Source organism: Dama dama, chromosome 20 (genome assembly GCF_033118175.1).
Source record: "Dama dama isolate Ldn47 chromosome 20, ASM3311817v1, whole genome shotgun sequence".
In the NCBI taxonomy this organism is placed as follows: domain Eukaryota; kingdom Metazoa; phylum Chordata; class Mammalia; order Artiodactyla; family Cervidae; genus Dama; species Dama dama.
In genome coordinates this window covers 31,485,950-31,499,401 of record NC_083700.1, presented here as the reverse complement: position 1 = coordinate 31,499,401, position 13,452 = coordinate 31,485,950, and the positions used below count along the sequence as shown (strand labels likewise).

At 36.9% G+C, this 13,452-nt stretch overlaps 1 protein-coding gene across 14 annotated transcripts in view; it reads right to left on the bottom strand.

The window, feature by feature from the left end:
• Nucleotides 1–13,452, bottom strand: part of ST7L (suppression of tumorigenicity 7 like) — a 92,209-nt gene that overhangs the window by 73,702 nt on the left and 5,055 nt on the right. For 13 of the 14 annotated variants that reach the window (XM_061121139.1, XM_061121140.1, XM_061121138.1 and 10 more), the window contains exons 3-5: nucleotides 12,622–12,784; nucleotides 7,820–7,874; nucleotides 4,485–4,600 (exon numbers count right to left, since the gene is read on the bottom strand). In XM_061121139.1, the coding sequence (XP_060977122.1) occupies nucleotides 4,485–4,600; nucleotides 7,820–7,874; nucleotides 12,622–12,784 (334 nt within the window). The remainder of the gene's footprint in view (nucleotides 1–4,484; nucleotides 4,601–7,819; nucleotides 7,875–12,621; nucleotides 12,785–13,452) is intronic. The other variant, XM_061121145.1, reaches the window with a different exon arrangement.

Sequence of the window (13,452 nt, the reverse complement as noted above, 5' to 3'; positions counted from 1 at the left end):
TTTAACTTCTATGCAGAGTACATCATGAAAAATGCTGGGTTGGATGAAGCACAAGCTGGAATCAAGATTGCCAGGAGAAATATCAATAAGCTCAGATATGCAGATGACACCACCCTTATGGCAGAAAGTGAAGAACTAAAGAGCCTCTTGATGAAAGTGAAAGAGGAGAGTGAAAAAGTTGGCTTAAAGCTCAACATTCAGAAAACTAAGATCATGGCATCTGGTCCCATCACTTCATGGCAAATAGATGGGGAAACAATGGAAACAGTGTCAGACTTTATTTTTTTGGTCTCCAAAATCACTGCAGATGGTGACTGCAGCCAAGAAATTAAAAGACGCTTACTTCTTGGAAGAAAAGTTATGACCAACCTAGACAGCATATTAAAATGCAGAGACATTACTTTGCTGACAAAGGTCCATCTAGTCAAGGCTATGGTTTTTCCAGTAGTTATGTATGGATGTGAGAGTTTGACTATAAAGAAAGCTGAGTGCCAAAGAATTGATGCTTTTGAACTGTGGTGTTGCAGAAGACTCTTGAGAGTCCCTTGGACAGCAAGGAGATCCAACCAGTTCATCCTAAAGGAAATCAGTCCTGAATATTCATTGGAAGGTCTTATGTTGAAGCTGAAACTCCAATACTTCGGCCACCTGATGCAAAGAACTGACTCATTTGAAAAGACCCTGCGGCTGGGAAAGATTGAAGGCAGGAGGAGAAGGGGACAACAGAGGATGAGATGGTTGGATGGCATCAACGACTCAATGGACATGAGCTTGAGTAAACTCTGGGAGTTGGTGACAGACAGGGAGGCCTGGCATGCTGCAGTCCATGGGGTCGCAAAGAGTCAGACACGAATGAGTGACTAAACTTAACTGAACTGAGTAGCCCTACCATAGAGCCTGTAGACTCCAGGAATTGGTTGCCTCAGGCCAAACAACTAACAGGGAGGGAGCAGCTCCTTATTGCAAAATTCAGGCTTAAATTGGAAAAAATAGGGAAAATCACTAGGCCATTCAGGTATGATCTAAATCAAATCCCTTATGATTATACACTGCTCAGTCATGTCTGACTCTTTGCTACCTCATGGACTGTAGCCTGCCAGGCTCCCACCAGCAGAAAATTGGATTAAAGATTTACTGAGTATGGCCCTGCCCACTAGAGAAAGACCGAGTTTCCCCACAGCTAGTCCCTCCCATCAGGAAGCTTGCACAAGCCTCTTATCTTCAGCCATCAGAGGGCAGACAGAAGAAACAAGAACTAGAATCTCATAGTCTCCAAAATAAAAACCACAATCACAGAAAGCTAACCAAAATAATCATATGGATCACAGCCTTGTATAACTCAATGAAGCTATGACCCATGCCATGCAGGGCCACCCAAGATAGACAGGTCATGGTGAAGAGTTCTGACAAAATATGGTCCACTGGAGAAGGGAATGGCAAACTACTTCAGCATTCTTGTGTTAAGAATCCCATGAACATCATGAAAAGGCAAAAAGATATGACACCAGAAGATGAGCCCCCCAGGTGGACAGGTGTCCAATATGCTACTGGGGGAGAGCAGAATAACAGCTCCAGAAAGAAAGAAGAGACTAGGCCAAAGTGGAAATGACGCTCAGCTGTGGAGGTGTCTAGTGGTGAAAGTAAAGTCTGATTCTGTAAAGAACAAAATCGCATAGGAGCCTGGAAGATTAGGTTCATGAATCAAGGTAAATAAGACATGGTCAAGAAGGTAATGGCAAAGTGAACATCAACATCTTAGAAATCAGTGAACTAAAATGGACAAGAATGGGAAAATTTAATTCAGATGACCATTATATCTACTACTGTGGGCAAGAACCCCTTAGAAAAAATGGAGTAGGCGTCATAATCAACAAGAGTCTGAAATGCTATATTTGGGTGCAATCTCAAAAATGACAGAATGATCTTGGTTCATTTCCAAGGCAAACCACTCCACATCACAGTAATCCAAGTCTATGCCTTAACCACTAAAGATGAAGAAGCTGAAATTGACTGGTTCTATGAAGACCTACAAGACCTTCTAGAACTAACACCAAAAAAAAAAAAAATGTCCTTTTCATCATATGGGATTGGAATACAAAAGTAGAAAGTCAAGAGATATCTGGAGTAACTGGCAAGTGTGGTCTTGAGTATAAAATGAAGCAGAGCAAAGGCTAACAGGGTTTTGTTAAGAGAATGCACTGGTCACAGCAAACAGTCTTTCAACAACACAAAAGACAACTCTACACATGGACATCATCAGATGGTCAATACCGAAATCAGACTGATTATATTCTTTGCAACCAATGATGAAACAGCTCTATACAGTCAGCAAAAACAAGACCTGGAGCTAACTGTGGCTCAGATCATCAGCTCCTTACTGAAAAATTCAGGCTTAAATTGAAGAAAATAGGGAAACCACATAACCATTCAGGTTATGATTAGACACAATACTCAGTCATGTCTGACTCTTTGCTACCTCATGGACTGTAACCTTCCAGGCTCCTCTGTCCTTGGGAATCTTCCAGGCAAGAATACTGGACTGGATTGCCATTTCCTTCTCCACCTGGATCTTCCCAATCCTGGTGTCGAACCCGGGTCTCTTGTGTCTACTGCATTGCAGATGGATACTTTACCTCTGAGCCAGAGGGGAAGCCCCAGTGAAAGTGACAAATAGAGTCAAGGGATTAGATCTGGTAGACAATAATACCTGAAGAACTACAAACAGAGGTTCATAACACTGTATCGGACATGGTGACCAAAACCAACCCCAAGAAAAAGAAATGCAAAAAGGCAAAGTGGTTGTCTGATGAGGCCTTACAAATATGGGGCCTTACAAACAGCCAAGAAAAAGAAGAGAAGTGGAAAGAGAAAAGAAAAAAGGAAGTGGAAAAGTGGAAAAGAGAAAAGGAAAGATATATCCAACTGAATGCAGAGTTCCAGAGAATAGCAAAGAGAGATGAGAAAGCCTTACGTGAACAACGCAAAGAAATAGAGGAAAACAATAGGATGGGAAAGACTAGCGATCTCTTCATGGAAATTGGAGATAGCAAGGGAACATTTCATGCAAAGATAAGCACAACAAAAAGCAGAACAGATAAAGAAGAGGTGGCAAGATCTTAATGACCCAGATAACCACGATGGTGTGGTCACTCACCTAGAGCCAGACATTCTGGAGTGTGAAAGTGTCAACTCACTGGAAAAGACCCTGAAGCTGGGAAAGATCCCGGGCAAGAAGAGAAGGGGGCAACAAAGGATAAAATGGTTGGACAGCATCACTGACTCAATGGACATAGTTTTGAACAAACTCCAGAAGATAGTAAAGGACAGGGAAGCCTGGCATGGTGCAGTCTGTAGGGTCACAAAGAGTTGGACATGACTTAGCAACTGAACAACATAAAGTGATTGGGAAGATTAAATTAGTATCTTTATATAAATTGCTTAGAACGGTGCTTCATATATAATAAGTGTTATACAAGAGTTAGCTATTATTAATGAAACTGCTTAAGACATCTGCAACATCAAAGCTATTCAATCATTTATATTTCCATCAAAGAATAAATATTAATATTTATAATATACCAGGCAGTGTGTTAGATGATAAGGATTCAAAGATGACAAGTATAGCCCCTTATATCCAAAGTTTCACACATTATTAGGGAGGACAAACATTTAAGCAACATCATAATATTAACAAATAAGTGTTCACAGTTGAATAAACTAACTAAAATTATTTTACTGAGGTTTGGACTAAGTACTGTTGAGCTGCAGAGAAGATCAGAGAAGGCGTCCCAGAGAATAAGACTTTTAATTTTGAAGGATAAAAGTAGAAGCATAGATAAGGTGGAAAAGGGCATTCAAAATAGTTGTGATAAAGATCCCTGTCAATCAGTCCGACATGATTCAGCAACAAAACAACAACCTTAAGCCAAATATTTAAGAGTCTCCATACTCACTTCTACAGAAAAGATTAGAGAGAACTAAACTCAGACATTTCTATGATCTTCCACAACTTTACATGTTTCTCTGAATTATGGCTGGAATAAAATACACCCAATTTTTCTCCATATGCTGTGCCCCAATGTTTAACTCTGCCTTACTCTTTTTTTTTTAATGTATGATTTCAGGTGTTAATTTCCCCAAACAAAACTGGGTACACTATTCTCTGCATAAGCAATTGTTGGATTTGATCTAAAAGGTTTTTTAAGTTGTAAAAAAAAGTAACTAAATTAATTTGTATAAAATAATTTAAATTCTGTATAAGACAAAAGAGTATAATAATAACCTAGTTTACAGTCATAATTAGTATTATGATTTAATACTAATGATGAAATGATTTAATTGATTAGAATCAATTTATTCTGGGTTGCTTATCAATGATACAAACAATTCCAAGCCAAATAACTCTGTATAATAAATTACACTAAAAAACTTCGAAAATAATTGTAATGACTACTATTTACCCCAAGAACAGATATGACACATACCTGTGTCTGAAGGACGTAAAAAGTCTGTGTCACAGGTGAAAAAGGTCTGATGGTCCTGAGCTGACAAATTCATATCATAGTATGTAAGTGGCTCTTTACCAGTCACCCAAGTGTATCTTTACCAAAACACAACAAAATATGTAAATTGAATGTGAGAGAGCATCAGTCAGTTACAATAGACACTACTTGTAACTCAAAATTTACTACTACATTTTATTTAAGGACATTTCAAAAGCTTATTGTAATCAATAAAACAAAAGAGATAACCTACATAAACTACCTACAGTACAATAATAAAACATCTAAAACAAAAAGGGAAAAGGCTAGATTATTCAACAAACAGTGCTTCAAATTGAATCTGAAGGGATAAAACAATTTGACTGCAACATATACCTCATTAACTGTACTTAAATTCTCAGTGAATTAGAATTAAATATGAAAAGTAAAACTATAAAGAAGCTAGAAGAAAACACCCTAAAACCGTCAGGAATTAATAGCAGATAACAAGCTGGCTAATAAATTAAAATAACTAATTTTTACTTTTCACCTATAAAATTGGCAAATATATGTCATCAAGAGTGAGGTGGGATATCAATTCACACATATTCCTGTTATAAATTGGTATTTACATTTCTCTTCCCAGAAATCAATTATATAGTATCAAGAGTCTTAGTGCCACAACTACTGAAGCCCACATGCCTAGAGCCTATGCTCCACAACAAGAGAAGCTACGGCAATGAACAGCCTGTGCACCGCAAGGAAGAGCAGCCCCTACTTGCCACAATTAGAGAAAAGCCTGGACGCAGCTATGAAGACTCAGCGTAACCAAAATTAATTAATTAATTATTTTAAAAAGAGGCTTAAAAACATTCACACCTACTTAGAGGATGGGCAAATGGAATTCCATTTTACCACTCTACTTTTGTTTATTTTTGAAATTTTTCAACATTAAAAGAAGAAAAAATTCAAAGGGAAGAAAAAAACTGTTCACACTTTTTGATTCAGTAACCGTAGTGCTACAAATCAACTCAAAGAAATAATCATATATGTGAATAAATATTTATATATAAAGATATCCTTCTAGAGTAAATGTTAACAGTGAACGATAATCTGTGATCTGGAGAGGGGAGCAGTAGATAAGTTATATATGGTGCCTCTACAATAAAATATAGTACAACTGTTAAAATTCATGTTTTAAAAAAAAATTCATGTTTTGAAGTAATTCTGTGGGAAATTCACATATGGTGAATTTCATATATTATGATGTTCAAGTTTTGTTTCTATATATGCATATATAGAAGAGAGTCTGGATGGAAACACTAATAGTAGTTATCTCTTCATGGGAGAAAAAGGTGATTTTTTTACTTTCTTTCTATACATCTCTTTATTTTCCAAATTTCTACAGTGAACAGGTATATATTTTGCAATCAGAAAAGGCAGTTTAAAAGCACATTATATATACATGATCAAAGATTTTAAACTATTTAATAAGTTGTCTTGCTATTTAAAGTTTTCAGCTATTTTGCAAGAAACTATCATGAAGAAAAAAGAAAAAGCAAGTCCTTGTTCACTTAGCAGTTTGGTACACATTCTAAAATCATAAAAAAAATTTAACATTCTATATTAATCCCAAAATGATTTGAAGCAGTTAAAAAATATATGTATAGTATCAATAACTCAGGGCTTCCCTGGTGGCTCAGCAGTAAAGAATCCACTTGTAGTGCAGGAGATGTGGATTCAATCCCTGGGTCAGGAAGATCCCCTGGAGAAGGTAATGGCAACCCACTCCCGTATTCTTCCCTGGGAAATCTCAGGGACAGAGGAGCCTGGTGGGCTACAGTCCATGGGGTCACAAAAATCAGACACAATTTAGCAACTACACAACAAAACAACAAATCAATAACCTAAATTAGAAGCAAATTTTAAAAGACTCAATAAAGTAAAACAAGGATTGGGCCATAAAATGGCCCACAGCAAAGAGTTCTATAAACTTGCTAAAGGTCGGCTATAATACAAGTCTAAGCTTCTCAGAACCACACAATAATTACCAATGCATTTTAGACTTTCACATTAAGACAAACTAATCATTCAAACAGAAGCATTAAGAGTTCCTTATCCTGGGCTTCCCGGGTGGCTAGCTGGTCAAGAACCTGCCTGCCAATGCAGGCATGGGTTCAATCCCTGATCCAGGAAGATCCCACATGCCCCAGAGCAACAAATCCTGTGTACCACAACAGTTGAGCCTTTGTTCTAGATCTCAGGAACCACAACTACTGAGCCCGTGTGCCACAATTACTGAAGCTTGTGCACCTAGAGCCTGTGTTCCACAAGAGAAGCCATGACAATGAGAAGCTAGCACACCACAACTAGAGAAAAGCCCGCACAGCAACAAAGACCCAGCACAGCCAAAAATAAATAATAAGTAAAATTATAAAAAAGGGTTCCTTATACTAAGATAAGAAATTTCTCTTTAAGATTTTCATGAAGTAGATACTATAAGATAACAAGAATAACAGCCTAAAAGCTTTTTAATAAACAGTGAGAAGTTCAAGGACCTGTTTCTTGCAGAATCCCTTAATATAGGGCAATTGCATCTATCAGAAAAGGCTAGCTTTGACTTCCCAGGATGTGACTGTCCTACACTATCAAGTACTTATGCACAAGGATTACTGCTTAATCATTTTGTATCCCCGTCATTTTGTACAATGTCCACATACAGTAGACAAAAACTATTTCTTGTTCAGTGAATTAAGTAACATACCCCATGCTATCCCCAGGTAAAACACAGCCCCTTTCCAAACAAATAAAGTTATCTTTTTTCATAAGTTTCAACAGTCTTCTCATTTAGAGTAAAAACCAGAAGAGCAATGGACACAGTAGTATAGCTAGGAAATGGCAATATAAAATGCAATATAAAAATAGCATACCCTGTACTGTTGCACAAATGAAATTTATATTCACATTCAGATTGATATTGTCTAGTAAACTGTCAAATAACTGCCAAACTTTAAATTGAGCACGTATGCACAGGAATATGCTGACATTTATAATTTTTCTTAACCTCATGAATTCTTTGAAAAGGCTTTCTGTCATAAACCAAGGAGCAAATGTACACTTATTATATATCACAAACATGGCTTGAAGCAATGTTTCTCATGATAAAAGTAAACATATTCAAGACGCAGAAAATTAAACTCTGGGCTAACCATTTTACCTTATTATATATCTGTAACTCCAACTAGAAGAGCTATGATGTATCTGTAAAAATAAATGTTTCCATAACACTTTTACTCTAAAACCACTGTCATAATTATACTGAAAGCAAAATGTAATACCTCCTATATTCTGCTCCTCTGAAAAGATTTAGAGGATTTCTCCACACTTTACATTCTAAAAAAAAGCAGAGAAAAAGGGGGGAATTAAGACAGTTTCATCTAATGTAGTTAAATACTAATTCAGCCAACATGCTAAGCACAATGCTGGCCACGTATAACACAAAGATGAATAAGGCATGGATCATCCCTGCTGTCACGCAGCATATATTCAAATCTAGTTATTCCCTTATTTCTGCCTCTGTAGCCTTTGGTCCACAATTGAAGTACAGAACTTACCATATTACAAAGTGACTATCTGTTTGGTTTTCAGTTGCTCCCTTTAAAATACAAGCTTTTAAAACTTTGCTCATTTTTGTATTTCTAGAACTTACCACAGAATCTGAACTAACTTGTTTAACTGAATTACATGTGGCATGAGAATCAGTTATGTAAACTATCACCTAAACTGTGTGAAAAGTGCTATGGTAGAGAGATGTTTTGTTCTAAGAATAAAAAGGAAGTGATTAAGTTTGCTCTGGAGAAATAAGGGGAGACTTTAGAGAGGTGACATTTAAACGTTGTTTTTGTTGTTGTTTAGTCATTCGAGGGACATGAGTCTGAGCAAGCTTCGGGAGTTGGTGATGGACAGGGAAGCCTGGCGTGCTGCAGTCCATGGGGTCACAAAGAGTCGGATATGACTGAGCGACTGAACTGAACTTAGTCACTAAGTCATGTCTGACTCCTTGCAACCTCATGGACTGCAGTGCGCCAGGCTTTAAACTTGAATCCTTTAAACTTGAACCACCGTAAAAAATGAGTAGAAGGTTGCCAGATGAAGAACATTCTAAACAGAAGTAGTATTAAAAAACCACACAGCATAGTTCAATTAGAGTACATGGTGGAAGATTAAAGTACACGGTAGAAGGTGACAGGGCTTCCCTGATGGCTCAGATGGTAAAAAACCTGCCTGCGATGTGGGAGACCTGAGTTCAGTCCCTGGGTTGGGAAGATCCCCTGAAGAATGGAAAGCCAACCCACTTCGGTAGTCTTGCCTGGAGAATTTCATGGACAGAGAAGCCTGGCAGGCTATAGTCCATGGGTTGCAAAGAGTTGGAGGTGACTGAGTAACTAACACCTAAGAAGGTGAGGAGAGCTGTAAATTAGGCTACAGAACAGACTGGGGGAAACTGATGAAGGAGCTTATTTACTACATAAAGAGCTTAGATATTATTCTTAGTAAGAAGCCATCAAATGTTTATAAATAGAAAGATAACAAATATCAGGTATTTGTTTAGATCAGTAGTTGTCAAACTAACATTCATGGAACTGCAAAGTAACAACATATTCCATAATAAATGAGAAGGCATTATTTGCCTTTTTAACTTTTTGAGTGAGTGAAGTTGCTCAGTCACGTTTGACTTTTTGCAATCTTCCCAACCCAGGGATTGAACCCAGGTCTCCTGCATTGTAGGTAGATGCTTTACCGTCTGAGCCACCCTGAGAGTGAGGGCATCCTTAAATTTTGTGCCCCAAGCATCTGACTTGCCTCACACTAGTGCCAGTCCTGCAAAGTTGGGCTGATGGTACAAAATCAATGGTTTGTAAAACTGCGGGTATTTTAAACTAGTAGTCATTGGATTCCTCACCCCTAATCTAGTAAACAGGCAACCAAATATGAAAGTTGTCTTCAATATAAACAATTGTTTTTTGAGCTGAACTTTTTTTTTCCATGGTGTATCACTTTTATCTGAAAGAATCACCAAGAGACAAATTTATAATTATTCAGATAAATACCTGGCAGACATTTTTCTCAATGGTGAACAAAGTAGATCTGTCAAATTCAAGGAAGAAAAAAACAGTACTTGCCGCTGATGATAGAATTTGAACTTTCAAGTACAATTAGAATTTTGAAAAACTTATATTAGTTACCATGAACTTGACAATTTCCCAATACTTAAAGGCTTTTCTGTGAAATTAGTGGTGATATTAATAAATCTCATTTTAAAAAACTAACAATGTATCAATATTTGGAAGACATGCCTAACTCAGTGAATGAGTATTTTCTAAATGAACAATGAAAGACCCATTCAAAATGGGACACCAAGGGATTTTAATGTAACAGAACATGAAGAGTTAATTGGTATAGAGTCAGATTTCATACTGCAACTAAACTTTAAGAAAGTATCTAAAAAAAAAAAGTATCTCTCAGTAAATTTTGCTGTTGTATTAAAAAAGAATATCCACAACTTTCTGAAAAGATTATTAAACTATTCTTCCCTTTTCCAACTACCCATCTGTGTGAGAACAGATTTTCTTCACAAATGTCAACCAGAACAACATTTCACAACAGGCAATGCCAGAAGCAGATATGAGAATAAGCTATTTTTCTTTATTAAGCTAGATAATAAAGAGATTTAAATGAATGTAAAGCAATGACAGTCTTCTGATTAAAATTTCCTATTTAGGGAAATATAATTATTTTTCATGATATGTGTCTTAGCTCAGGCTGCCATAACTAAATACCATAGCTTGGGCATAGTTATATTGGAGGTTAGAGCTTCAACACATGAATTTGAGGTGGGGGAGAGACACAGTTCAGTTCATAGAAATATGTTAACATGCAATGGGTTTCTGTTATTTTTAAAACAATTGATAAATATTGTTAAAATTTGTTTCAATTTCTAATATGGTAAATACTGGGCATATAATCAATATTTAAACAAAAGCTCTGTGAGGTACTCAATAATTCTGAAGAGTATAAAGATTCCTGGATCTAAAAAGTTTGAGAACCACTTTCTTATAGTAAAGGGAGAAAATGTGCTAAAAGGAGAAGTATCATAGGCAAGGAAACTAGTTAGGATGCACAGCAATAATCCAGGAAAGAGATATCTAAGGCCCAGATATGGGGCAATGAATGCTGAACTAAAAGAAGGCAGAGCAGAGTCAAGATAATTTTTGAGGGGAAAACAATGAGGGTCAACAGTCTGGAGAAGGAAGGGGAAATAAAAGAGATATTATCTAAAACAACTCAAAGATTTCTCTTATGGAAATTAATAGATTTTAGGATTGTGGAGAGTATCTATTGAAAAGATAATCAGCAGCTTCACTTTGGACTGTAAGCTTAGGATTGCTGAGGGCCATCAAAGGTGAAGATTTCTAGCAGAGTTAGAAATGTGGGTCTAGAACATAAAAGAGAGCTTGAGGGCAGAAATTTAAAATTGGCTCTCCCAATATATATGTCTATGGACAACAATATTATAGAATAAGATGCAGATACCTAGGGAGAGAAAGTGGAACCAGAGAACTTTGACTCAATCTCACAATAGGGTGTAAGACTGTATAATGCATTACTGTTATAATTATTTACAACTGGACTGTGAGCTTCCTGATGACAGATCTATGTCATATTCATTTTAACATGACTTATTCTTGAGAGCTTGTCTGGAGGTTCTAGCAGGGGAGTGCAGCTACTCGTATACCCTTGACCAAAGACTGGTCCTCCTCTCTTGGGAATGGTCATACTCCTCCACCGAGCATGCAGCTTTGGAAGGGATGCACATGGAGTGGTTAGGAAGGAAGGGGACACCTGCCTAGCCAGCCAGATAAGCCGAATCAACCCTGGCGATCAATGGGGTGACAGATGTTGCAGCCAGATCGCCCTCACATCCAATATGCCTTATTCTTAAGAGTTCTATAATTATTTTATGAAAGGGGAGAAAGGAGAAGAGGAAAGAAAATTACCATTATTCCTTCCCGTACTTCCTGAATGGCTGTCAACCCCACCCCTACTAATCCTGGTCAACTCCCACTCAAGCTTTATGGCTCAGTTTAAATGGTTCTTTCTCAGAGAACTTCCCTGACCACACATAAAAAGTGCCATCAATTTCACTCAGGTAGTATTCTTCTACTAAACTAATATAAATTTCAAGTTTAGTTTACTGAACAAATGAGACATTATGGCATTCTACAGAATTAACTCATTTGTATTATTATTGTATGATTATAACCTACACCAAATGAAAGTGAAAGTGAAGTCACTCAGTCTTGTCCAACTCTCTGAGACCCTATGGACTGTAGCCTACCAGGCTCCTCTGTCCATGAGATTTTCATACCAAATGAAAGGAACAATAATCCAAAAATGTCACTTCTATTTGGCTTCAAAGATTTTACTTTCTTAATTATATAATTACCAGATACATATAGAAGAATGGTCTACAATTTAAGTATGACAACAGAATATTCATACATTGACAAGAGATTTTGATGTCTTTGTAAATATACTGACAAGAAAAAATATTTTTCCTAACTTTGTTCTCTTGGCAGAGATGGCTAATTGTCTCTGTTCTCTCCTTTATCAGTAATAAGATCCCCTTTTCACCTGGGCACATGTACATTGAGAAAATGATTACAATTTCTAACCCCCCTTACAGCTAGTTCTAACCATTTGATAAAGATCTGACCAGTAGAAAGTAAGTCAAAATAGTATGTAACGCTTCTGCGAAGTATCCTTGACTGCTGTGGGGAAAGTGTCTTTCTCCTGACCTATTCTCCTTCCTGCTGACTAGAATGTGGGCACGATGGCTGAAGCCAGAGCAACTGTCTTGGAACACAAGGAAAAACTGCACAGGATATGGCAGGCTAATAAAACAGGAGTCAAAAAAAAAAAAAATAGAAGGAGTCTAGGTCTCTGACGATCATTGCTTTCCATATCAGCCATTAAACCTGTATTTAAAGGAAAGACATATTTCTATTGTTAAATGTTTTCTATCTGCCACTGTCAAACACAATCTTAACTATACAGCTCTGAAAACATTTCATTTCACCTGACAAATTCTGCCTGCTGGTTTCGCTTTCTCTGTTGTTGGAAGGAGAACCTGGCTCTGAAATGCTGCTTTCTGTTCCTCCCATCAATGGTCGCAAATGGCTTACAGAAACTTGCTCAATAAAAGATGTGCCATGCTTATGAAAGTACCACCATTCAAATATCTGTGACAAAGAGAAAACATCTTTCATTTAAAACAGAACTGATCAGCAGATATGAGTTCAAATCAAAACATTCTCTCAAGACGTCCCTGTTTAATTCAGTCTTTTAAATGTACTTTCCTTCCAAAAAACAAGCCAAACGCAAGATTCCCTGATAACACATACCAAGCCGAGGTAAATGCCTTTTTATAGCTTTGTCATAAAATTCAGACAAGCTTAAGCAACACTAGAAGAAACATGTCTGTAAATAAAGCATTTAAAAAACAATAAGTATTTAAGCTATAAAGAATATGTTACGTTACAATGTCATTTTAGTCTATCTGTAGCGCAATTAAAAGAAAAATAATTTTGAAACAACTAGTATGATGTGCTTAACCACTACACTAGGGTTAGAATGCCCACACTGACTCCCAATTCAGCCATACTTTACCTGTGTGTTTTGTGTAAGTCACTTAAATTCTCACAGCCTCAATGTCCTATTGAGCAAATATGGTTGACAAGAATTAGAAGTTCTTCTGAACAATAAAGTACTAATCCAGTATTTGGCAGTACTGTTAATGTAGGTTAAGAGTCAGGTTGATTCCCATATTGAACCATTTAAAAGTCAGGATATTCCTTTCTTTCTGTTTCCATGGTTTATCACTGCTATAAGAGGAAATCAAAAGCAGCTC